Source organism: Polyodon spathula, chromosome 19 (assembly GCF_017654505.1).
Source record: "Polyodon spathula isolate WHYD16114869_AA chromosome 19, ASM1765450v1, whole genome shotgun sequence".
Classification (NCBI taxonomy): Eukaryota; Metazoa; Chordata; class Actinopteri; order Acipenseriformes; family Polyodontidae; genus Polyodon; species Polyodon spathula.
Window position 1 is genome coordinate 22,705,840 of NC_054552.1, and position 25,322 is coordinate 22,731,161.

The 25,322-nt window shown below is 37.1% G+C and overlaps 1 protein-coding gene across 2 annotated transcripts; it reads left to right on the forward strand.

Moving 5' to 3' along the window:
• Positions 1 to 402: 402 nt before the first annotated feature.
• Positions 403 to 24,992, forward strand: LOC121294884 (E3 ubiquitin-protein ligase arih1). 2 transcript variants are annotated; one of them, XM_041219041.1, is made up of 14 exons: positions 403 to 879; positions 9,799 to 9,866; positions 10,603 to 10,747; positions 16,799 to 16,891; positions 16,982 to 17,037; positions 18,099 to 18,165; positions 18,469 to 18,575; positions 18,860 to 18,902; positions 19,964 to 20,035; positions 20,579 to 20,709; positions 22,466 to 22,559; positions 23,220 to 23,480; positions 23,735 to 23,847; positions 24,559 to 24,992. In XM_041219041.1, exons 1-14 carry the CDS (start codon positions 598 to 600, stop codon positions 24,641 to 24,643), a joined length of 1,617 nt encoding a protein of 538 aa, XP_041074975.1. In that variant the 5' UTR covers positions 403 to 597; the 3' UTR covers positions 24,644 to 24,992. The 2 variants fall into 2 exon arrangements, with proteins under 2 accessions (XP_041074975.1, XP_041074976.1); XM_041219042.1 differs by having other exon boundaries at positions 22,466 to 22,523.
• The last annotated feature ends 330 nt before the right edge of the window (positions 24,993 to 25,322 follow it).

Here is a 25,322-nt window from a genome sequence, read left to right on the forward strand (position 1 = left end):
ATTGCTGACCTGTAACAATTTTGCCTTGCTGTAGTTGTCAGGAAGTTTAAAAAAAATCCAGAACAAAATAAACAATAGCAATAAAGGAAAAAAAAGAGAAGAGATTGCACCTCTTGGTATGCATTTGAGAACTGTTGATATCACAATCCTATGTTTAATATCAACAATGTAATTTTCGGATATCAACAATTCTATTTTCGATCTAAAAATAACATTCATAATTGTTGATAGCAACAATTCTATTTCGAGAAAAAGGATGGAGACATTTCTAGCAACGTGAACTGGTCGCCTTTTGCCACACTCAATATGGCCACTTCTAACTTATTTATTTATTGATGGCCGCCGCATTCAACATGGCGCTGTTGCTCAACCATTGAACGCCTCGGCAAAGACTGTTTGCTGATTTGTGTGACGTTTAGGCAGCGTAAGCGTGTGACGCGGCGTCCCTTTGTTGGTTCAGCAGCGGTGGCGCTGGTGTTGTTATATTCTCTGCGGCTGAAAATTTTGAAGTCTGTGGAAACCTTTTTTTTTTTTTTTTTTTTTTGTAAATATATTTTTTTCATTTGGATCTTTTACCTGAATCCGACTAATATAGTAATGGACTCGGACGAAGGATACAATTATGAATTCGACGACGAAGAGGAGTGCAGCGAAGATAGCGCTGAAGAGGAGCTCGAAGACGACACCCTGGAGCTCGGAGAGGTGGAGTTGGTCGATCCTGCGGAGGCCGGCGGCGAGCGGGATGTGTGCGGGGAGACCGGGAGCAGCGGCCTGGGGCCCGGCCAAGACGAGGAGGATTACCGCTTTGAGGTGCTCACCGCGGATCAGATCCTCCAACACATGGTGGAGTGTATCAGGGAGGTCAACGAGGTCATCCAGGTGAGATGTCAGAAGATAATTAGGCTGCAGGAAAGCCCGGGGATGTGCAGGGGGAGATAGGCCAGAGACAATTGTGGCGATAAGCGCGTTTGGGCTTTGGTTAAGGAAGACGGTGGAAATAAGCAAATCTGAGACAAGTGGATGGAATAAGTAACTATAAATATTACACGTTCCTTTGAAAATTAATATAATAGGAATGTTCCACTGTCTGTCTGTTGAATGACAGTCGGAGGGCGGTGTTCGGTTTGTGTTTGTGCTGGGATGTCACTGGGGATCGGGTAGTTTTTCGGGAGCAAAGGGCCATGTATGTACCTTGCGGATATCAAGTGAAGAAAAACCTATTTGTACAGATGAAGAAAATGTTGATACCTGGAGTATCTTAGACCTAAGTGTTTTTTTAAGGCCCAACAACATGGCGGAACTGGTGTTTCGGTGACTAACACATTGAACAATAGAAATAGTTTATTTTTAACTGTTACCCTTTGTGTCAGTTTACTCGTCAGGAAATTCTGAACCCGACTGGGGGTATCCGACGTGTCAGTATTGCTATCACTAAGCCCAAACTCTGTCCACACATGTACATTACAATTTGACACTTTCTTTTTCTCAAAGCAAAATACAACTGAAATATGATTGTATTGAATACGGTACAGTCGTAAACTTTTAGGATTAAGAACATTTCTTGGTAGTTCACTTTACTATCGGATTTATATAACCTTTTAATTGTGTAATTGGGTAGACGGGTTTTTGAAATACACATTTAGGGCAACTTTTACCGATTCGCTTCCGGAATTTTCACCATTTTGTGTTAGTTTTTGATTTGTTCGTAGTAGCCCTACATTGTAAACATGACTGTAGTGTCGTGATATTTTCTTGAAATTACACCTGCCGTTTTTTAAACGATTGTAAAAGTATAATTGACAAGTTTTAGTTGTTAGTAATATGTGGGTGTTGTACAGTGAACTAAAAGGCCATACAATCTTTATCCATACGTCTTTATTTAATGAATGTCACCACAGTAGTGTAATAGTTGAAAATACAGCACAGTCACGAATATAGAAAGCGCTCAAAAGCAGTGGGAGATGGGCCTTGCTGGCAACATTGTTATTTATTCATATACATATATACTGGCTAATATGAGAATAATACCGAGATGAAAAGCTGATGGTTGATGTGTAGACAGGCAAGTGGAACACAGTCAGGTAAGGTGATTACATTTTCAGTGTCTTAAGGGTTTGTGGAAGGGTTATTCTCAGACTTGTGCATAATTTATGGCAGTAATATAAGCAGGGCTCCAGAACAGTGTATTTTATTACTTCCTGTGACATTTTCCTTTCCATCCATGCAAAGCTTGAATCAAATTTACCTTTGAAAATAATCAAATGTGTTATACTGAACGAGTGACAATATTGATAAATCATTTTGCTCAGAATGCACTCTTAGATAATAAAAAAATAGTAATTGGGAAAGATAGGTGTAATCTACTTCCACACTGTACCAACACAGAAGATTTTAGGAAGCATACTATATTAAAAACAAATGTTAAATTCAAAAGGCTTGAGGTAAGAAATAAGGAGAAGGTGAATTATATGATTTACTATCTGTTTCAGCATACTAAGCTTTTTCTGTTCATGTGATGAAACTAGGTAAAGACATTCTTTGGAATGTATTATTAAGTATCAGAATATGGGGATATATGGAGAAACAAGTTTGTATATATCACATTCTAATATTATTATTATTATTATAAATTTATTTAGCAGACGCCTTTCTCCAAGGCGACATACAGGTGTTACAGGGCAATACAAGGTTTAAATACAGTATAGTTTCCAATAATTGCAAATACTACTAGCATACAATACGAGATAAGACGTAACACATTTAGGATTACAACAGTTTGTATATGCAATGATTTCATAGTAGTTCATAATGCTGAGCGTCCAGTAACATCAGGCAAGTCCAGTGCATAGTGGGAGGAGTAGAGCAAGAGAACTACAAGTGCAGTCTTAACAGGTGAGTCTTGAGGATACGGAGGAAGGCAGTGAGAAACGATGCCGTTGTGAAGTTCTCCGGTAGCTGGTTCCATCGTAGGGACGAGGGAAGAGAAGGAGCGGGCACAAGAGGATGTAGAGTGGAGGCAAGGCAGGACCAGTCACCCAGTAGAGGAAGAACGGAGAGGGGATGTAGGGAGACACGAGGGATTGGAGGTAGGAGTGGGCAGGGTGGTGGATGTAGTCACGGTGATATACTTTTTCATGATAAGATAACTTTAATTTCTTACATACAGGAGTATGCATGTGCCTATTAAAAGCATTTTGAGAGTACATCAGAGGACTGTTTTTACTCCTGATTGAAAGTTTAAAGCTTTAAAAAGGATGTGCAAAAAGCGCAAGTGATATAACTATGGGATTAAAGAAACGACTACTCAGTGAATCTTAAAATACCATCAGACATTTGGAATCACTCAGTAAGGGCTACCCCTGTATAAATAACTAAACAGTCTACCCCTGGCACAAGAACAGTGATTCCACAATGGGAAGGATTGTGCATTTTAAACTGATTACCACATATACATATCTGTGCCCTCCATCCCTTTCCTGGCATGCCGACAGACTGCTGCTCAATAAGCACTCCTTGTGCCTGGTGGGGATTGTAGAGGTAACAGGCTTCACAGTAATTGGATAAAGCTTAGAGATGGATTTACATTACTGTTCTGGTGAATCTCTCCCAGGCATTAAGTTTGTTTCATCAGAAGTTGAATTTATTTTATCCATTTGTTTTTTTTAGACAGTATATTGAATGAGTAGTAGGCCTGTAAGAATTCCAAGTTCTAGGTGAAATTTTGGCTTTCAGATGTTGGTAAGATGGTAAGAAAATGAGGCCATAGTCCTGTGCCCCAGTAAAATGTAATTTTGAACACAGATCTATTTACTCTTCTCAATAACTTCACCCCCTGACCTTGTTGTTTGTGTGTCTGCAGTGAAATCTGGATAGACTGTTCAGCAAATGGAGTGGACATGTGTGACTGCTTGTTAAAGGCATCAGTGACATTTACTTGAATTTGGGTAAAAAATAAAATCTTTTCTCGCTGGCCTGGTAGGAGCAGTTGAGCACTTGCAGTGGACTTGCTACAACTTCACGCTAGAGGCGAATTGGCAATCAGGTTCACCTAACTCCCGAATATACGTGTTCTGCTGCCAGGGGTAGTTTTGATAGAAAATATTGTCATAATTACATTATTCCTGTTTAAACATCCAGGTCAGTCCGGTTTGATTTCTGGTGTTTATACTGTATTATGGACAGAGACAAATGTGCTATTGTCTGTATAAGAAAATTATGAGAAACAATTGCACCTTAACTAGTCAAGAAGTGAGTAACATAATTCTGATGACTCTTAACAGATGTCTCTCTGTCTGTACTTCAAGAAAAAAGCATGACTAGCTTGCCAGTATGACAACTATTTCTAGGGGGTTCTGATTTCATCAATTTATGCTTTGAAGGAGGTGACGCAAGTTCCTTGTGATCAGACAGGTTGTGGCTTAGCTTAGAAGGAATTCTTTAAAACCAGTTCAAAGCTTGTACCTGTTTTGATGCAACATAGATGTAGATTATGCAGGTTTAATTGAACTGTGTGCACAACAGTTTGACTCATGAGAAAACAATTTGTCTCATTGTACTAGAAGTTCAACTCATGTGGAAGTAATTGGACCCTATCTAAGCTATACAATTATATGCTGTCTGGGAAATGATATGGGGTCTTATTTAAAAAAAAATAGATGCATATTTACAATAGAAGTAGAGCTGAAAGATTTTCACTTTAAATTTGTAGAAAACAAAACACACTTGCATTGAAACTAATAGCCTGTAATCCTTTCTGAATCTTGCTTACTTCAATGTGTGCCCTAAATTTAAAATTCTTAGTCCCACAGATGAATCACTCAAAAAGTAAACGCTTGTAAATGGTAGATGATACACTGTTATACTCTATTAAAAGCTGAATTTTCTTGTCCTGACCATACTTGTAAAATTACAACAAACAACTTTTTTGTTTCAAAGTATGAAGTAGTATTGTACTGGGCTTGACGTATCAGCTGGAGCTTCTAGGCTGTGTCATTTTATGGGGCGAGGCAGGCTAGGAAAGTATTTATACTCCTTACAGTCGGTAGGATGAAGTGAGGTTATTCTGTTAGACTTAGTTCCTTTTGCAGTTTTTGTGTCACTTAAATTAACCATAATTTCTTAGATATTCAAAACATTTCAAAACTGTTTACTGCCATCTGTAATCTTAGTCTAATTATGAAGAAAACAATCCATGTTAATGTAACATGATAAATGAATTGAAAGGACACACTCCCAGCATATTTAAAGAGGAATACAGGGACAGTCCTGTCTGTGCTCATGTAGTATTTGTGGGTTCCTGGGTACCACAAAAATGCTGTTGAAAAGGCACAAGGGTGTCTTTGTTATGGTTTCATCACAAGATTGAATAGACATGGTTGTTGTCTCTCTTTAACAGCACAGATCTCCTCATCTCCTCACAGATGTATTATCCCTTGCAGGGGTGCATATACGCAGTTGATGGAACTTGATACGGCCTGCCTTTAGCACAAGTTACCCATGCAGTTGTATGTCAAACAACATTTTTACATTCCGTGGATATAGATGACAGTGTGGGCTACACGATGCTGATAGCTCTAATTCTATATTTAGAACTGTGGCGGCATGATTGTTACATTTGTTTGGTGGATGGTACACATTTAGCTTCTCATGAGTGCTCTTGCTTAAATTGTTGACGTTGTGTGAGAAAGAGGCTGGTGTAAGCAACACACACACACAGCATTTACCTAGACAAGTACCTTCCAATTTGAAACAGTACTCCAAAATTTTTTATATTTTTTTTAAACTTTTTTTCCATCTGTTGGTGGTCAGAAAACAAATGGCATTTTCATCTTGCCAATGTAAAAATACCACTTTTATCGTAGTTTTGGTCCAGATGCCCTATCTACGATGTTGCATGTTCACATTGTTTCAACACATGTTTTATCTCAATGCAGTTACACCCAAGAACTGTTAATCAGTGTGTGGAGTAAATTTACTTAAATTGCTGCAGCTTTGATGAGCAATGCAGAGCTTGGTAATTTAAGCATTGGGAGCGGTTTCTGGAAGTCCGGTTTTATAATGAATTGTCAGTGCACATCAAGGAAGCCAGAATTTCAGCGCCCTTTATAACCCCGGTAGAGGGGTACACCCGAAGATTTGGTTCTTGTAATACATTTTGAATGTTTGTTTTTATTTGATATCCCTGTTACTGGAAAGGGCAGCAGGATGAAACTGACCCCTCATATTTTTCACTTGCACATGTCTGAGAAACCAGTAATGATTTCAGGTCTTAATACCTTTGCCCTTAAACCAGCTAAGGTGACATTTAAGTGGAATTCTGTTACATATGCAAGAGATTTTAATGCAGTTAAATTACAAGGTCTCATCCCATCAGTCGAGCAGAAAGTAGCTGGTCTCCAACCATCAGATGGAAGCAGCAACTCGATGGGTGTTACTGCGCCTATTACAGAACAGGGTGCTGCTGTTATAATACGGAAAAAAAAACTAGTAAATGATTTTGACTTCAAGGCATTAATAAAGACTTCTAGTCAAAATGGGTTTTCTTTTAGTATTGCTAATGCATGCCAATGTAAGCGGAACTAGTCAGTATTGCTGTAGTCTTTGTGATGATCACAAAGTTTGGGAGACCTAGAAATTCATTTCAAACAGTTTGTCAGCTGCCTTTCTCAGAACATCAATGTTTTATGAATAGTTTAAATAAAACAGAGGTCAGAGAACCACTGGCAAACTCAGACCACAACATGGTCTCATTTGAAGTGTTTTTTAAAACCCCAAAAGTAATGACTAAAGCTAAGGTTTGCAATTTTAGAAAAGCAAACTATGAAGGTATGAAACAGAGACTAACAGAAGTAGATTGGAGTAAAATAGAGAAAACACCCACAGAAGAAGGATGGTTGTTTTTAAAAAATGTAGTACTGGAGGCGCAAAACAATTACATCCCTAAAGTAGACAAATCTAAATGTAAAACTAAATTGCCAAAATGGTTTAATAGATCAATTAAAAAAAATATTCAGCGAAAAAAGGCACTTTACAGAGCATTAAAAAAGGACCAAAAAGAAAGTACGCTGAAAGAGTACACAGAACTGCAAACGCAAGTCAAAAGGGAAGTTAGAAAGGCCAAGAGAGAAATAGAAATGAACATTGCTAAGTGAGCTAAAACCAATTCCAAAATGTTTTTCCAATATTACAACAGCAAGTGAACATTCAAAGAGGAGATTAAATGTTTAAGAGATACAAATGGCAAAATCGTAGATGAAGAAAAAAAATAGCAAATATATTAAATGATTACTTTTCACAAGTTTTTACAAAGGAAGATACTGACAATATGCCCCACATGTCATCCAGGTCCTATCCAGTTTTAAATAACTTTAGCATAACTGAGGCAGAAGTGTTAAAGGGACTAGGAGTGCTTAAAATAAACAAATCTCCTGGGCCGGATGAGATCCTCCCAGTAGTACTCAAAGAAATGAAAGAAGTAATTTACAAACCGCTAACCAAGATCATGCAGCAGTCTCTTGACACAGGGGTGGTACCGACAGACTGGAAAATTGCAAACGTAATACCGATCCACAAAAAGGGAAACAAAACTGAACCAGGTAACTACAGACCAGTAAGCCTGACTTCTATTATATGCAAACTTATGGAAACTAATAAGATCCAAAATGGAAAATTACCTATATGGTAACAAGGTCCTGGGAGACAGTCAACATGGTTTTAGGAAAGGGAGATCGTGTCTAACTAACTTGCTTGATTTTTTTGAGGATGCAACATCGATAATGGATAATTGCAAAGCATATGACATGGTTTATTTAGATTTCCAGAAAGCTTTTGACAAAGTCCCGCACAAAAGATTAATTCTCAAACTGAACGCAGTAGGGATTCAAGGAAACATGTACATGGATTAGGGAGTGGTTAACATGTAGAAAACAGAAAGTACTGATTAGAGGAAAAACCTCAGAATGGAGTGTGGTAACCAGTGGTGTACCACAGGGCTCAGTATTAGGTCCTCTGCTATTCTTAATCTACATTAATGACTTAGATTCTGGTATAGTAAGCAAACTTGTTAAATTTGCAGATGACACAAAAGTAGGAGGAGTGGCAAACACTGTTGCAGCAGCAAAGGTCATTCAAAATGATCTAGACAAGATTCAGAACTGGGCAGACACATGGCAAATGACATTTAATAGAGAAAAGTGTAAGGTACTGTACGCAGGAAATAAAAATGTACATTATAAATATCATATGGGAGATACTGAAATTGAAGAAGGAATCTATGAAAAAGACGTAGGAGTTTTTGTTGACTCAGAAATGTCTTCATCTAGACAATGTGGGGAAGATATAAAAAAGGCCAACAAGATGCTCGGATACATTGTGAAAAGTGTTGAATTTAAATCAAGGGAAGTAATGTTAAAACTGTACAATGCACTAGTAAGACCTCATCTTGAATATTGTGTGCAGTTCTGGTCACCTCGCTATAAAAAAAGATATTGCTGCTCTAGAAAGAGTGCAAAGAAGAGCGACCAGAATTATTCCGGGCTTAAAAGGCATGTCAGATGCAGACAGGCTAAAATAATTGAATCTGTTCAGTCTTGAACAAAGAAGACTACGTGGCGACCTAATTCAAGCATTCAGAATTCTAAAAGGTATTGACAGTGTCGACCCAAGGGACTTTTTCAGCCTGAAAAAAGAAACAAGGACCAGGGGTCACAAATGGAGATTAGACAAAGGGGCATTCAGAACAGAAAATAGGAGGCACTTTTTTACACAGAGAATTGTGAGGGTCTGGAATCAACTCCCCAGTAATGTTGTTGAAGCTGACACCCTGGGATCCTTCAAGAAGCTGCTTGATGAGATTTTGGGATCAATAAGCTACTAACAACCAAACGAGCAAGTTGGGCCGAATGGCCTCCTCTCGTTTGTAAACTTTCTTATGTTCTTATTTGCATAATTTACTGGTGACGTCACCATAGCTACTTGTTTTTGATGAAAATCCTATTATTTTACAGGTAATCCATATAAATGGAATAAAACATTCACATGTAGTTTAAAAATGTTATATAGAACAATAATCATGTTTTAATAATTTAAATAAAACAAACCCGTTGTTTATTTACACGTTATTGAAGATGTTTGCGATGCATACAGTAAGCTTGCTTTGCACAACTGCAGCAGACTTGGGCAAAACAAAGCTTTATTTAAGTCACCGTGCCAAGCAGGTTATCAGTCACATTTTACTACTACTAAAATATTAATACTACTACTACAAATAATATGAACTTATTCTTGTTTTTTAACAAAAAAATAGCGCCTGATGAACCTTTGAAGGTTTACAACAATCTTTGAATCCCTGGCTAGCGAACAAACCTTCGAACCTTTGAACACAGCCTAGTTTTGTCAATAGTAATTTAATAGTTTTATAGATCTAGCAGTTTTCAGATCTGTGTTGCTTCAGGTGTGTGGTCATATATTTTGCTTGCATTTGTATTTAAATAATTTTTTTATCTTAGTTCTTGGTATAATTATTTTCTAGTTTTCTGTTCCTAGATTTAAAGTAAGTAACGTTCAGCATCACAGCTTCAATTTGATTATCATTATTGATCAGCTTGGTTCATAATGCTTATACCATATAATTGACTGCGTTGTATTCTTAATAAAAAAGTTTTTGTTTTATATTTTACTGCATGTCTGATATGTCTCTTCAGTTATGGAACACCGACACAAACACTGTGTCTTCATAAGTAACTAAACCTTAGACCAGCTTATTATTACTAACTGCTTTTTTTATTTTTGTATTCTCAGAACCCAGCAACAATTACAAGAATACTACTTAGCCACTTCAACTGGGACAAGGAGAAGCTGATGGAGAGGCAAGTACTGTACCCACAGGAATATTGATGGAGGAGCACTTTTAGGTCATGAAAGCCCAGAGATTGTTTGCCTGTAGGGTGCTTGACTTTTTATTATCTCAGCACCTGAAATTGTTTATCCAGCTACCGTTTCAGTGGGGTTGGGTGGGAGAAACTGCTTGAATTAAATAAAATATTTTCCAATGAACAGAGCTGTTTCCTTTTTTCTTTCTTTTTTTATCCCCTGCTTATAACTCAAGTTTTCCATCCTTGTTTTGATTTGGTACAAGGTTTCATTGAATTAACTAAGTCAGTGCTATATTACTGGCTGTATTCAGGATCATTCAGTGGAGGTGTGTAATGATACATGAACTACATGTGATGGAGAGAAGGATTCCAGTGTAGGTGTTGCATGAAACCATTAAAAGAGCTGTGCAACTTTTGTGTGGGGAGTTTCAAAAATTGCCATTGTATGACATTATTTTCCTCCATGAGGTGTATAACCTAGACAAATAAAATGTTAAATCTTGTTTTAAGGGTTTTGCGCAAAATAAAAACAATTAGCTTATGAAATGACCCCAAAATGAATCTCCCAGTTTTAAGAGGATATTCAAACCTAATAAATCCATGTTCCTCCCAAAATTTATATAAAATAGCACTCAAAAGATAATCGCTCCTGATTTCTCATAATTGCACACAAACAGAATGCTGGTTTCAGCATCATGTTTTAGTTGTCTTCTGTCCATTTCTACCACAGGTACTTTGATGGGAACTTGGAGAAGCTGTTTTCAGAATGTCATGTTGTAAACCCTAGTAAGAAATCCCGGACACGCCAGATGAACACAAGGTCCTCGGCACAGGACCTGCCATGCCAAATCTGCTACCTGAACTACCCCAATGCGGTCAGTACTTGCTTTCAGAACTCAGATTAACAGAGTCTTTACCCTCTTAATCTCAGCGGTGATGTTCACCATGTTGAGATGACAAGCAAAATAAACAGTTGTGTATTTATTTTCAAAGAGAACTGGGATATAACTCCCTGAGACTAAAGATTTTTTAACAGTGAGATCCACTGTAAAAAGGTAAACTGGCTTTTCTATGTAATGATTTTCCTTCCTTCCCTGCTGCTTTATTTTTGTAATGTGATCCTAAGAAGTTGAACAGAAAAATATTACTACCAACAGTTTTTTTTTTTTTTTTTTCAAAAAAGGCAAATAGTTTTCTGTTGCAAAATAGTAAATATGGTTTTCGAAACAAAAGTTTATCCTTAAGCTGCTTTCTATTAACTTGTACACTGCACCAGGGGCGGTGCCATGCTTGGGACTAAGGGGCCTGGGCCCAGGCCCACCCACTTTGCTCATGGCCCACCAATTTATGGAACGGTTGACATACCAAACCGTATCAGAATGTTATCCGCTGAGGCAAGTCTAACTCATCCTTGTGGATCAAAAATATATATATATATCCATCCCACCCACCCCAGTACCGTTGTAATGGTTATGAAAAAAAAGATTGGTGATTGGATGGCTGAGATATGAGATCTGACGTCTTCGATACTGTATAGTATCGAAATTACAGTCCGTCGGCAGCATTCATACAGGAACTTTTCTTTCATTGCAAGACATGCAAGCAACCAGCTTGTGCAGCTGCTGTTTAGTTATTTTTTATGTTTGCAATTAGCTATCTAATTACCTACACAGGGCAGCAGTGTGGAGTAGTGGTTAGGGCTCTGGACTCCTAACTGGAGGCTCGAGGGACACTGCTGTTGTACTCTTGAGTAAGGTGCTTTACCTAGATTGCTCCAGTAAAAACCCAACTGTATAAATGGGTTATTGTATATAAAAAAAATAATGTGATATGGATAAGGGCATCTGCTAAGAAATATAATACAGAACGTTTAGTCAACTTTGCAGTGGACCGTAGCTATATTTGTGTCTTGCGCATTAACTATGTCCCGACACATTTTGTAAAAAGAAAATGAACAGACGAATCAACAAATGCGCCAGTAATGTAAGTACCTACATTTAATATTATCAGCTCAGTTGGCTGATGCTGTGTTGTACTGTATGTTATGCTGAACTCATGCATGTATTCCGAAGTATTAACATTCACTTTTAGTCACTGTATGAGAGCTTTTTAAATTTAAGCTCACTTTGGGAAGTCGAATACATGTTTGAGAGCTTTTGTCAGAAACTTTTGTCATTTTCATTGTCAGTGCTTTTGTCATTTTCTTTATGTGCTAGTGACTTACAGCTCGTGAACGTTACGGAATTTGTGTTGCTATGCCTGTTTGTGGTAAATCGGACTTCCGACCTGTCAAAATGTCAACAATGTGCGTTCTTGGAGAATAAGGTGCTATTTCTGACAGTATAGAGCAGTGGTCCTCAAAGTAATTTGGGCACAGGCATAAATTGATCTTACCTGGCTGTTTGCGGGCACACTGACTATTGCATAGGTTCTTATATTAGAGTTTTAGTGGTAGTTATTCTTGGCTCACTCTGATAAGGCCAAGACTCAGGCAGTAATTGTGCGTGCTACGCTTATTCTTTAAATTTATATAAAATATGCAATGCAAATATTTTTTTAAATAGCAGGTTTACACAGATAACCATGAATAAACTAAATAGATAGTGTCTCGCTTTTGTTTCAGTGTGGCAAATTTGTCAACACTACTCTGTTTTAAAGATCACTCATCTCCAGTACAGTAATTCAGAGAAAGTGGATTCGTAACTAAATATACTTTGGTGTTTCCCTTCTCTGGTGAAATTTAAAAAAATAGAGAGAGAGAGAGAGAGAATTAAATTCTAAATACTGAAATGTATTATTTTTCTCAATAAGTCGGCAAAATTCAGTGCTTGTCCGACATATTAACACCCCGCCTCTGCTCACGAATGATTTTAATCATAACCCATAATTTAAGAACAGCTGCCACAGGCACGATGGCCTTGCTTCGTGGGCACCACTTTGAGGACCACTGGTAGAGTGTCCTCAGTACACATATTAGTAATTACATCATTACATTTATGTCATTAAGTCAGAAACGGCCCGTCCGTGAACATTTGGGGCCCAGCCAGGAATTAAATACAGCAGCCGCTACTGCACTGCACTGGGGATTTTGAAATCGCAAGCACTTGAACAGGTTCAAAATGTTCATCCCACATTTTTGCAGCCACTTTACCGTCTGAGGCTGTAACACAGCTGTTAACATTAATGACCAAATTTAAATCTAGAACAAGGCAAGCAATTAAAACATCATAGCACAATATTAATTGCTATGTTGTGTGACAGACCAGGGACTGAAAAGCAATGAGTAGATATCTAATGGCTTTCTGAGGGATCTTTAGTCTAATTGAAGCATGACAAACAGAGCAGCCAGTGGGTACTTTTCAGATTGGTTGCTGAATTGCCACTGTGATGCAGAAGGAATACACTATGTAACACAATTTTTGTTCCTGGGTAGTAAGTGTTATTTCCTAATTGCTTATGCCTCAAAAGTATAGAACATGGCTATTATTCTCCACAAACTTTGCTTTTGTGACCAGGACAGTGATATTTCAAAATATCACTATTTCCAATGGGAAATAGTTATTTACAGTATAATTGTAAATCTCGAAAAACTACTCACTTCTAAATCTTTTGTAGTCATCTTTGTATTATTTTAGTATAAATACATGTTAATTTAGATTCATATGTTGTTTTTCTGACTTTATGTGAACGAAAAGACACACATTTGCCCATTTTCCCATTGGAAATAGTGATATTTTGAAATATCACTGTCCTGGTCACAAAAGCAAAGTTTGTGGAGAATAATAGCCATGTTCTATACTTTTGAGGCATAAGCAATTAGGAAATAACACTTACTACCCAGGAACAAATTTTTTTTATTTTTTTTTGTTACACAGTGATGTTAAAATATCCCTTCTTTTTTCATCTGCAAAAATCTTTCTGTATTTGCGCCTTTTTAAACAATGAACTAGTTTATTGTGGAATGCAACATTTTCCTTAAATAAAGAATAACTTAACATTGTTATTTTTGGGCAGCATTGCTCACTGGTGGTGTAGAATGAAGATGAGGGTTGCTGATTTGATGCAATTGCACATCAATTATGAAGCAGAACATTATGACATTAATTAGACTGCAATGGGGTATACAGGCAAACAGTCCTCAATTTAAACCCGAGAAAACAAAAGAAATCGAACTCAAGAGCCCACCTGCACTATATACATTTTGAATGTGGAAATCCTGGGAACAGTGTAGTGTGCAAGCCATGCAAAACAGATGTAAGGTCCAGTTTACACTAGGAAATATTAGCTAACAGTTATAACTAGCAATACACATAAAATACTGAGCAATTCATTGCTCATGACTTGTGATCATTCTCAGTTGTTGAAAGTGCTGAGTTCAGAGAACAAATACTTCACAAATACTAAAAAAAAAAAAAAAAAAAAAAAAAAAAAAATTATTGTATTAGTGGCCAAATGCTACAAAACTGAATTTTATACAACTCTAAAAGTCATTGTAGCCAATCGGAGCATAGATATCAATTCAGTAATTTTGCAGTACAAACCAAGTCATGTAAATATACTGTGCCATGATTCAGTTCAAACACAGTACATCTTTGTTTCATTACTCAAGTTGCATGCATAGCTGCCATGGAGCTGCCTCCCTCGACCTGAGTGGGCGGCTGTACCTCTCACCACTCAGCTCTTACCTATCTTTTTTTTCAAACCACACAGTTAAAAGGAACGAAACTTGAATACTGAAATATGTTGCATGAATCAGATAATGAAGCAGCATTACCTGGTAACTTTGGGAATGACTACACTTAGCCAGAGCCAACACAAACCAGATGTAGAATCACCCTGCCCCCCCATTCTGAAATATATCTGTCCTACCCATCAATTCAGTTAATTTGTGGGTTTTTCCACCCTAACAGAAAAATATTGCTGGATCTTGTATCAGTCGGGTTAGTTAAGGCTGTCCAGGTTTTTAAATTATGCATGAGGTGTCTTTTAACTAGGAAAGTATGTGGTCTAGTGTTTGTGGCTTTTGCTGAAATAATTTAATGTAAACAGAGCTGGTGTTGGATGAAACAATAGGTCTCTCCGGATTAAAAGAGCAATGTGCTTTAGCCAGCAAATTCAATCTGAAACTGTGGTTTAGAGACATTTCAATGCCAGCAGTATTTCCTTCATTTAACCCTAACCCACTTCCACCTGAGGGACAGTTTGCCAAGTCTTAAAAGCTCCTCTGCTCTCAGCAGTTGTTAGCTGTCACTTTCTGTATCACAAATCGGGAAATGTGGGATTCATCAGTGTAAAACTACCTGATCCTTAATACTGATGTAACTTAAAAAAGGATGGTGAGTAAGTAGATTCAAGAAAATGCACAGAGTCATTTTCTTCAATCAGTTGTTAGGTTTATTGAAATATGCAGGGAGACTGGTCCCAGGTACAGGACAAACAGTTTACTCGTTCTTACAATTTTTGCATGACATTAAATACCCTTCTGTATAGATGGTCCACCTCCTCTTTCTCTGACACTTAACCAATAGCAAAGGTACAACACATTATTCTGTTACCATATACTGTATGTATTTAATTTAGCGTGTATGTGTGTGCGTGTCTGTGTGTGTGTGTAGTCTAATATGGTGACCTCTGAACTCAGTGCATTCCTCTTTAGACCCCTGGTGCCCCAAAAGGTCCATACATCTAGTTTTTGTCATCTTCCTTGTTTTTGTCATTTCTCCATATTGCTTGGGACCCTTTGAGTCCAGTGGCATTATCTCTTATTCTCCCTGAGAACCTTTGGGTCCAAATGCAGTCTCTGCTAGGTATTCCAAAAGTCTTAGCCTGGCCCCATCTGGTCCACAGGGCTTTTATAGCTTGCAGTCAATGCTGGGCAAGAAACTTGTAGGCGCAAGGACTCTATCAGTTGTTAGCAGTACATGCAATTTGAACCAAACAGTCTGCTATCTGCAATTTTAGTCTCTCTTCAGAAAAAAACACCAGTATAGCTCTGCCAGTCCACATGCGTCGCAAATTGCTAATCAATTCTCGTTCCATGTTTTCCAACAAATACCTTGCATGTTTAATCATGTAATCTGAATAATACTTGAACCTGACAAACGTGGAAAAATAATAAGTTAGGAAAGTGACAGATAACTGGATGGTTCTGACATTTTTTGTAATTTAAAAATAAATAAAAAAATGTATGTATGGTATATAGATCTGTTTTTTAATGTGTGTCTTAAATAAGAGTGACAAATACCTGAATGTATGTACTGGTGTCTGTTCTTTGCCATTATGATGTACTTTATATGTGCGTTTGATGAATTTCATAAATCTTACCTGTCTTGCACATTTATTTGCAATATAGGTCTCAGATTTAGAGTTTTGAAACACGTTACTACAAACATCTATTTTCATTTAAACACATGACATCACAGTGGTACCACATTAGGTTAAATACAGTTCCAGTTTGCTTGCTTTGCATTCTAGGAAGTCATTTCGTAGATCATTTCACCCAAGCAGTTTTCAGGGACAAAGCATATAACTGGATGTGCAGCATGTCAGTCATTGGGGAAAGCTGCTGGTTGAGTACTGACAGGAAAGAAGACCTTGCAGGGGTGAACTGGCTCAGGAAGTGCAAGGTAGTCTGAAAACATTTCTTGCAAATAGAGTTCTTGAACCTAGTGTAGTACCATTTATCATGCTTTAAAATGAAAATCGGTGTGGCCTAATGCATGTGTTTCTTTTAAAACTGCACATTGAGACCTGCAGTCTTTAGTTAAGGGATGTGAATTGTGGGGGGGGGAGGATCTTAGTCTGAATGACTGAACATATCCACAGTCTTAATAAAGACTGACATATTGGTGCTACTTGTCATTTTGTGTGTTCTATTTGTGGGGCACTCATTTAGTAACAGTTTTGCTCTTATTTTTCTGTTGTAGTATTTCACTGGCCTGGAGTGTGGACACAAATTCTGCATGCAGTGTTGGAGTGAATACCTAACTACCAAAATCATTGAGGAGGGAATGGGACAGGTACTGGTCTAGTTAGTCTTAAACTCTGATTGTACCAATTGAATCTTTGCAGATGCTAATTTGATATCTTTCTTTTCTCTTTTTTAAAAGACTATTTCCTGCCCAGCACACAGCTGTGATATCCTAGTAGATGACAATACAGTTATGTAAGTACCCAACAAAGCTGTGGAGAATTAAAAAATAGTAGCAATGACTGAGGCTGTATTCTTTTCATGGCGAGTGTGGATTTCTGTAGAGAAAAATGTTACATTTTGACTGTGGAACGGTATTTTGTTCTGCTTTTAATAAATATTATGCTTAATCATGAAATATCTATTTTTAGATCATGATGTGCCATGAAAAAAATAAATAAAATGGAAAATCATGTCATTTGTCAGGTTTTTACTTGGCAGAAACACATTTGTTTGTGTGTAAATTTGGTCTTGAAGTATTCATATTAGCTATCTCCTGTACTTCCCTGGGATACTGCAGGTAGGTTTCTGCCTTACTGTACCATTCCATTTTAAAGCAGACCTCTTTTAAAGCCCTTTTTTGTGGTCAATAACATTAATCTGTGTCTGTTCTGCACTCGACACTCAGGTAATCCGTAATTGTCTTAACCTACATCCTGGTTATTTTCTCTACGTGTGTTTTGGTCATTTAATGACGGTGTTTGCATGGGAGAGAACTCCCTCTCAGTCACAGTCTAAAGAAGTAACAGGGTTTTGCACTCTGAGTTTGAAGTCACAGACTCTCCTGCTCAGTATTTAGTCTCTTGTACATAATACTTGCAAAAAGCAGACTCTTACAACTCTTGATAATGATCCACTATAACCGTTAATTTATGTAAGTTAATATGCAAAGCACATGTTGCCCTTTCCATTATGTCCTGACAGTACAAGTTCCTTTCCTTCCTGTATATGACATTATACAGTATATGTGCACATTGTGGCTCTGCTCTCAAAGTTCTCAAAAGAATCCCGTACCTGAAGACTGACTTTGAACTGTGCTATTAACTAATGCATATTTTATTTTATTGGTGATTAAAAATCAATAATTATTGCCAAGAGGTTTTTTTTTTTTTTTTAATATAAAGTATTATATACAAAAATGAGACTATAAATTGATTTTGCAGTGGAGAGACTGGGCACTTTATTGTTTTTTTAAATTAAAAAAGTAAATAAATCTTGTTTCACTTATTTTCTTTTCTCCCTCATTTTCCTCATAGGAGACTGATAACAGATTCAAAAGTGAAGTTGAAATACCAGCATTTAATTACTAATAGTTTTGTAGAGGTAAGATTCCCCCCCCCCCCCCCCCCCCACCCCCTTAAACTGAAAAGGCCAACTTTTCAGTTTAAAATGTGTTTTACATTACATATTGAATTGTAACCATATGTTTTCCCTGAACTATTTAGGTATTGCACATACATAACAGAATAAATAATCTATGTGTGTGAAGGTTGTTTATAGCAAGAGACTGATGACAATATGAACTTGTACTGAAGCTTGGTGTTTGAATAATCCTGGTACAACATTACCTCACTGTAAGCCATCACTTTCAGTCTAACATGCTGTCTCTCCTGCTCTTTCTTCCAGTGCAATAGACTGTTAAAATGGTGCCCTGCGCCTGATTGCCATCATGTTGTTAAAGTCCAGTACCCTGATGCTAAGCCGGTCCGCTGTAAATGTGGCCGCCAATTCTGGTAAGTGATCAGTGTTCAGGGTAGAGTAACACAGTGTTATTCACACCAGCAGTATACATTCCTTGCTGACAGAATTGTAAAAATGGGTAACGTTTGTTAGAAAAGTTTATCAGAATTCCCAATTGCAATCCAAAAGATCTGTCGGAGTCTGATAATCCTTTTTTAGTTGGTTCACAATTCCCAAAGCAACATTATCGTGTTCTGCATGCAGTACAGGCAGACTTGCGTGATCAGTGCATATGGTTCGACGTTTTCTAATTTTCATTTTATTTTGTTTCTTGCAGTTTCAACTGTGGTGAAAATTGGCATGATCCTGTCAAATGCAAGGTATGAACAACTTTGTTAATTAAGTCATAGTTACACAATTATATTAATAAGTAGAAGTCTTTCTTTTTTTTTCAGAATGGATTCTACTAAAAGTAATACATTTACAATTATTACATTATGCTTGAGTATCTATTTGCCTATCAAACAAAATATCTGAAGGAGCCGCTTGTGGCAATGTGGTGAAATTGAATAAGCAAACCCTGTTGCCAAGCAGCAGAGTGAATTACAGTGTGTGTCTGCAACATAGTTAAACCTGTTGCTACCTCTATTGTGGTATCTTGGTATGGATATTCCTTAGTCCTTGATGTTAACAGAATCTAGGTCATGATGACTTGCGTAATACACTATTTATTATTATTATTATTATTATTATTATTATTATTATTATTATTATTTATTTATTTTTTTTTTTTAGGACAGTGTCTCTTTAGAAAGACATGCATGCTCCAAAGGGGCTTCACTTTTATTAATATCATAATATTCCAGGACAAATCCAATGCCTGCCCTATTTTTTTTTTAGAAAGATCTCACTAATCTGACACAGCCGAGTGAACATAGTGTTGCACATGGTTTTTAAGAACAAAATAATTATTTTGTATGTGTTTTACCTGGGGATAAATTCTGCCCAAATAGCCCTAAGTAGGCTAATATGCCCAACTAAGTGTAAATTCCATTGTAGATTAAAAATAATTGAATTTCGACTTGACAGATCTGTGGGACAGACTGGAAATCTCCACCATATACCTAGGGTCACTACACGCCAGCCTGCCTCTTCAATTTATATACCAACTGTTGTAGTTGATTCATTGGTCTTGCACCACAATCTTGCTAACCTTGTGGGCAACCCAGATTAAAGATTAAAGATATTTAGCTGCATTTCTTTATACCCAAGTGACCGTGTGTCACAGTCTGAATATTTTCAGTACTAACATAGAAACTTTTATTGTTTGGAGGCTTTTTTCAGTATGTGCTGTTTATTTGTTAAATTGTTCCTAAATGGTTCTTTTAAGGTTCCTTCAGCTTGATCCACTTTAGTTATAAATTCTTTCCTTTTTTCTCAGTGGTTAAGGAAGTGGATAAAAAAGTGTGATGATGACAGTGAAACTTCAAACTGGATCGCAGCTAACACTAAGGTATTGTAAACTCTTTGACGAGTCCGTGTGCTGTTCTGTGGTCTGGCTTTTGTAGTTTAAGTAGAGGGGATGTGAGCTAGCCGGCTACATATATTAAAAGTCAATACTAAGTTCTAGGCGAAACTAATGCCAATGAAAATCTGTGCTGTTTGTTTCCATTGGCACCAGACAGATATTGAACTGACTTGAATTAACAAACCAACACCCTATCTACCAGCTGGCTCTTATTTCTTTCAAGGTTGATATATGAAAGGCTAGTTGATGTTGAGTGGTAACATGTGTTTTAATGCAGTTAAATCAGAAAGGAAATGTATGCTTTTTGCTAAAAACATAAATATTTGCCTTTCCTCAGTAAAACACCAGTACGATGTCTCTGTAAGTAACAGCATTCAATAAAGGGCGATACAGGGAGCGGAATTTGATATGTCAAGACATCAGTATACTTTCTTTACTTTATAAGTCTTGCTATATACGGCCTTCTAGAAATGGAGGGTGGAAACATTTTGGAATGCTGTGTATGGGTAACACTGTGTTGGTCCACAGGAGTGTCCCAAATGCCATGTTACCATTGAAAAAGATGGAGGCTGTAATCACATGGTCTGTCGTAACCAGAATTGTAAAGCTGAATTCTGCTGGGTCTGTCTTGGACCCTGGGAGCCACATGGATCTGCTTGGTAAGTCTAGTCTTGTGGGAACAGCAAGAACAAAGCTGCAAAAAACTTATTTCCTTGCAGAATCTGGTATGTTGAACGATGTATTGTTTTTGTATGAGAAAACAGCACAATTTCAAACTTAGTAGTAAACCACATATCCTTAATGCCCACTTTTGTCCTGGTCCTAAGTCCGTATCTTCCTCAGTTACTGTATCCATTTAAATGGATTTTAGGTTTTCATATATCGTACACAGCATTGTTCTGCCCTACTGAAATCCCTTTCAAACGGTTTTGGCAGTTTCCTGCAGGAGTTTTATACAAGATGAAAAACTGGGTACCCAGAATGTGGGAAACTTGTACAGTAAGTAATGCACTTCAGTGTATATTTTATGTTATTTGTACTGAACACTCAGTACAGTCTGATTTCTTCTTAAATACTTCTAAGTTAGTCTTTTTTAGCATCTATATCTTAAGCTATTCCCAAACATGTCTTCAGTGATCAGAAATGACAATACTTGCTTGCCTACTTATTTTAGTGTTTACTGGGGTTTTCTGAAACTAATACCAAGCGTAATGTTAAAAGGGAGGTCTTTTTAATATATGAACCTTTTTATTTTCAAGAGTGCTAATAAACAGATGAAAGCAATGCAGCAGCCATTGTTACTAAGCTCCCAGTACAATCTGAAAAAACATAAACTACGAGTCTTACAACCCACTGTAGGAATGCATATCCTGTGGGGGCGTGTATTTCACACTTATATTGTTACATTAATCTAGAAGGCCTAATTGTGATGGATCATTTTGTAGCTCATAACTATAGCACAGATCTGAAACGAATTAACCCCTGTTGGGGATAAACTGGCCCATAAGTCACAATCCGTATGTTTACATGACAAAGCGTTTTCCGAAACGTTTCATCCTGTTCTATATTACCAGTTTCTTTTGCAGATATTTGAAATTTTCATGTCATTTTAAAGCTGGAAGACATTTGCTGCTTCACCATGGGTTAACAAATACATACAGACTTTAAGAAATGTATTACTTTATACCTAACTAGACAAATGGATGCATGCAGACTGACTGCAGATTATTATTTTCTCTGTTTTCTAAAACCATGTGCAGGAGAAAAGGGTCAAAGGGTCACTGCACATGAGCAGTGTGCTATTTCAGTAAGTTTTTCCGGTGTGTTTACATGATATACATTTTGTTAGTTTTCGCAATTTAATCGGAAATTTCTAGGTGCTGTTTTCTGAAAACTGACTTTCAGAATTTTCAGATACATTTTCCAAAAACTGTGTTTACATGACTTTTGATATCAGAATTAGTTTTCCAAAAAATATCGGAATCCTTATGCTCATGTAAACGCACTGAATGAGAGTTTTACATAGTTTTACGTCTGGGCAAGAGAACTGTGATGTGAAGCTGAGCTGCCCAGACTACAAAACCATCTCTGTAAATTAAGATGCCCTGCAAACGACATAACCTATAATAAATCGCAAAAATGAAGTGAATATTCTGTAAGCCCTATAACTTTAGAACTGTGCCTTTCTGTGTATGGGAGGACACCTGTACACAGGAATAGATTTACTGGAATTTTGACATGCTTTACCGTGATTTCTACATCTAGAGCATCCTGATCAGGATATGATTGGACCTCTTCATTCGTCCATCTGTACTGGGATTGCTACACACAGTGCACGATACTGGTAGCTCACAGCAGTGGGTGGGTCATATACACTGATATACTTGTTTGTTTGTTTTTTGGTTTTGTTTGTAGGTACAACTGCAACCGCTACAATGAAGATGATGCTAAAGCAGCGAGAGATGCCCAGGAGGTAAAGTCCGGAACCGGGGATGGAGGGCTAGCTAAGGCAGGGAATTTAGCTGTTCATTCCTATAATCTGTCTTCTCCGTAGTTATTTCCATGTCAGATTCTGCTAATATTTATAAGTTACAAAATGCAGCAGACAAACTATTTGACCTAGCCTGCAAAATGTGTCATTGGCAGTTATTTAACCTAGTGTTCCATTTAAGATTATTAAGTTATGGGTTATTGTGGTCCTGTTACGTTAGTGATAGGTAGGATGGATGGAAAAAGTCCAACTGTAGAGAAATATGGATATTCCGGAGGTGCTTGTGTGTACATAGGTCACACGTTTTCTACACAATGTCTAGACAATAGGTATTCCACTTTTGATCAAACTTCACCAGCAAAAGTTTTGTCCTGTGATATGGCTAATTATCCTGTTCAGACCTCCATACAGTATTTTTAGGTGTATACATGCATATTAATTTATTGAGAATAATGTCTGGCACATCAAATACCCATTTATTGATGCTCTAGAGCTTTTGAATATATTTAATTGATTTAATTGATTAAATTAATTTGTGTTTCACAACGCTACTTCTGATTTAAAAAATTAATAAATAAATAAATAAATAAGCTTATTGCTAGACTCTTTGCAGCAGTAGGGATGTTTTAAGAGATTGTGGCACTGTTTAATTGAACAGTAAATCTTTCAATATTCCAGCGCTCCCGGGCAGCTCTTCAGAGGTACCTGTTCTACTGCAATCGCTACATGAACCACATGCAGAGTCTGCGCTTTGAGCACAAGCTCTATGCTCAGGTCAAGCAGAAGATGGAGGAGATGCAGCAGCACAACATGTCCTGGATCGAGGTGCAGTTCTTGAAGAAGGCTGTGGACGTGCTATGTCAGTGCCGTGCCACACTCATGTTCACTTACGTTTTTGCGTTCTACCTCAAGAAGAATAATCAGTCCATTATCTTTGAGGTGAGAACATACTGTAGTAGCATTACATTTTCTGTGATGCACTAATATCTATATCTATACCCATTATTTATTATTCAGTTACTTATCCCAGTGTAGTCATACTGTAATGTTACTTTGTGCTGAACAACAAATGTAAAACAGCCTTTTGGTTGTTTAACCTATTAAATGTAGATATAAAAACTTGAATTTGCCCTCAAGCACAGCGTCGAGCACGGTGACCGAACTCTCTCTCATATTGTTTTGTTCCTTTTTAGAACAATCAGGCAGACCTGGAAAATGCCACCGAGGTGCTGTCTGGATATCTGGAGCGTGATATTTCACAGGATTCACTGCAAGACATCAAGCAGAAAGTGCAAGATAAGTACAGGTCTGTATACTCCTTCCAGGACTTGTGCATCACTGGTTTATAAAGCTTAAGTTTAAAAGTTGCTTTCAGAAACTATTAATGTAGAAAAGCAAAAATGTGACTTTAATGTAGATAATTTCTTGGTTACACATCCCAAAAAGCAGTTGCTGCAGTACTGCAAGCTTCGCCCCTCCTGAAACAAGTATAATTTTGTGAGGCAAAATTACATTCAGTATCAGCCCATTTATTTCTTTTAAATAGGTTTTCTGTACATTATGTAGAACTTTTTTTTTTTTTTTTAGGAAACACCTGTTTTTCAGAATCAATTCATAAGATAGCAGTCATCTGAAAATAAAATGTTTAGTTAAACAATTAAAGGATATTCCTGGATTGGTATCTTTTAATTAACTGAATGGGACACTATACAGCTATGGATCTTTTATTTAAAATCATGCAATCAAAAAACTACAAAATGATGTCGCAAGTGTCTACCGGAAGCCATGTAGTACAGTAGTTCATCTTTTATTTTGAATGTCACGTTTTTTAAGTATATGGAAAACTACAAAGCTGTATAATTCAATATGTTAACATAACATTATTCAGCAGGTTTCATTCGACTTTATGAAGGAAAATTAGTTAATTCTATAGGATGATGCAAAACTTTTGGCTATAGCTGTACCTTTTAAAACTAGATTATTGGAACTAAATGATTGTCTACTCTTCTGTCTCTAGATATTGTGAGAGTCGGCGAAGAGTGTTGCTACAACATGTTCATGAAGGTTATGAGAAAGACCTCTGGGAGTATATTGAGGATTGAGGATAACCCCGCTTACAATGAACTCTTGGAAAATAACTTTACCAGCTAGAGTGCTGATGCAATTAAACTGGGTGGCACTGGCCTCTGCTGACACCGCTGGTCTACCAATCTCATCTTTTTTTTTTTTTTCTGTTATTGCTTAATGGAAAGTTTAAATTATATTGTAATAAAAAGGTAGATGCAACACCGACAAAATACAAAGTGTACAACAGTATTGTAGCAGCACAGTGAAGTTTGACAAGACACTGAAAAAAGAAAACCTGCCCTCCAAGCTTGTGACGTAGATTTTCTTGAAAGCGGACGCTTTTTTTTTTTGTTGTTTCCCTTTTTTTTCCTTGTGTGGAGGAAATTGATTTACATTTTGTTTTCAACACAGCTTTAAATGTACAACTAGCCATGTATATTGTCGTGGCCTGTCGTGCCCTTTGGGTTTCTGATGGATTGGCTAAATGTAAGGACTCTTGCAGGATCAAAACCTGTGTTAAAACGGTGTACATTGACATGAAAGTTGTAAATAACGCATATGCATGGAAGAGTTTAAACAGCAAGCGTAGCACGTGTTTGCATACTTTTTAAATTACAAAAAAAAAAAGAATCAAGATGGTGTATATTTGCTGTGTAGTTTCTTAAGTTCTTCTTCTTCTTCTTCTTATTATTATTATTATTATTGTTATAATTC

Bases quoted from the DNA above. Each gene is read 5' to 3' on its own strand.
- LOC121294884 (XM_041219041.1), top strand. From the start codon at position 598: ATGGACTCGGACGAAGGATACAATTATGAATTCGACGACGAAGAGGAG. The intron at 18,576-18,859 runs GTAAGTGATCAG...TGTTTCTTGCAG, and splicing joins AAATGTGGCCGCCAATTCTG to TTTCAACTGTGGTGAAAATT. The intron at 23,848-24,558 runs GTCTGTATACTC...TTCTGTCTCTAG, and splicing joins AAAGTGCAAGATAAGTACAG to ATATTGTGAGAGTCGGCGAA.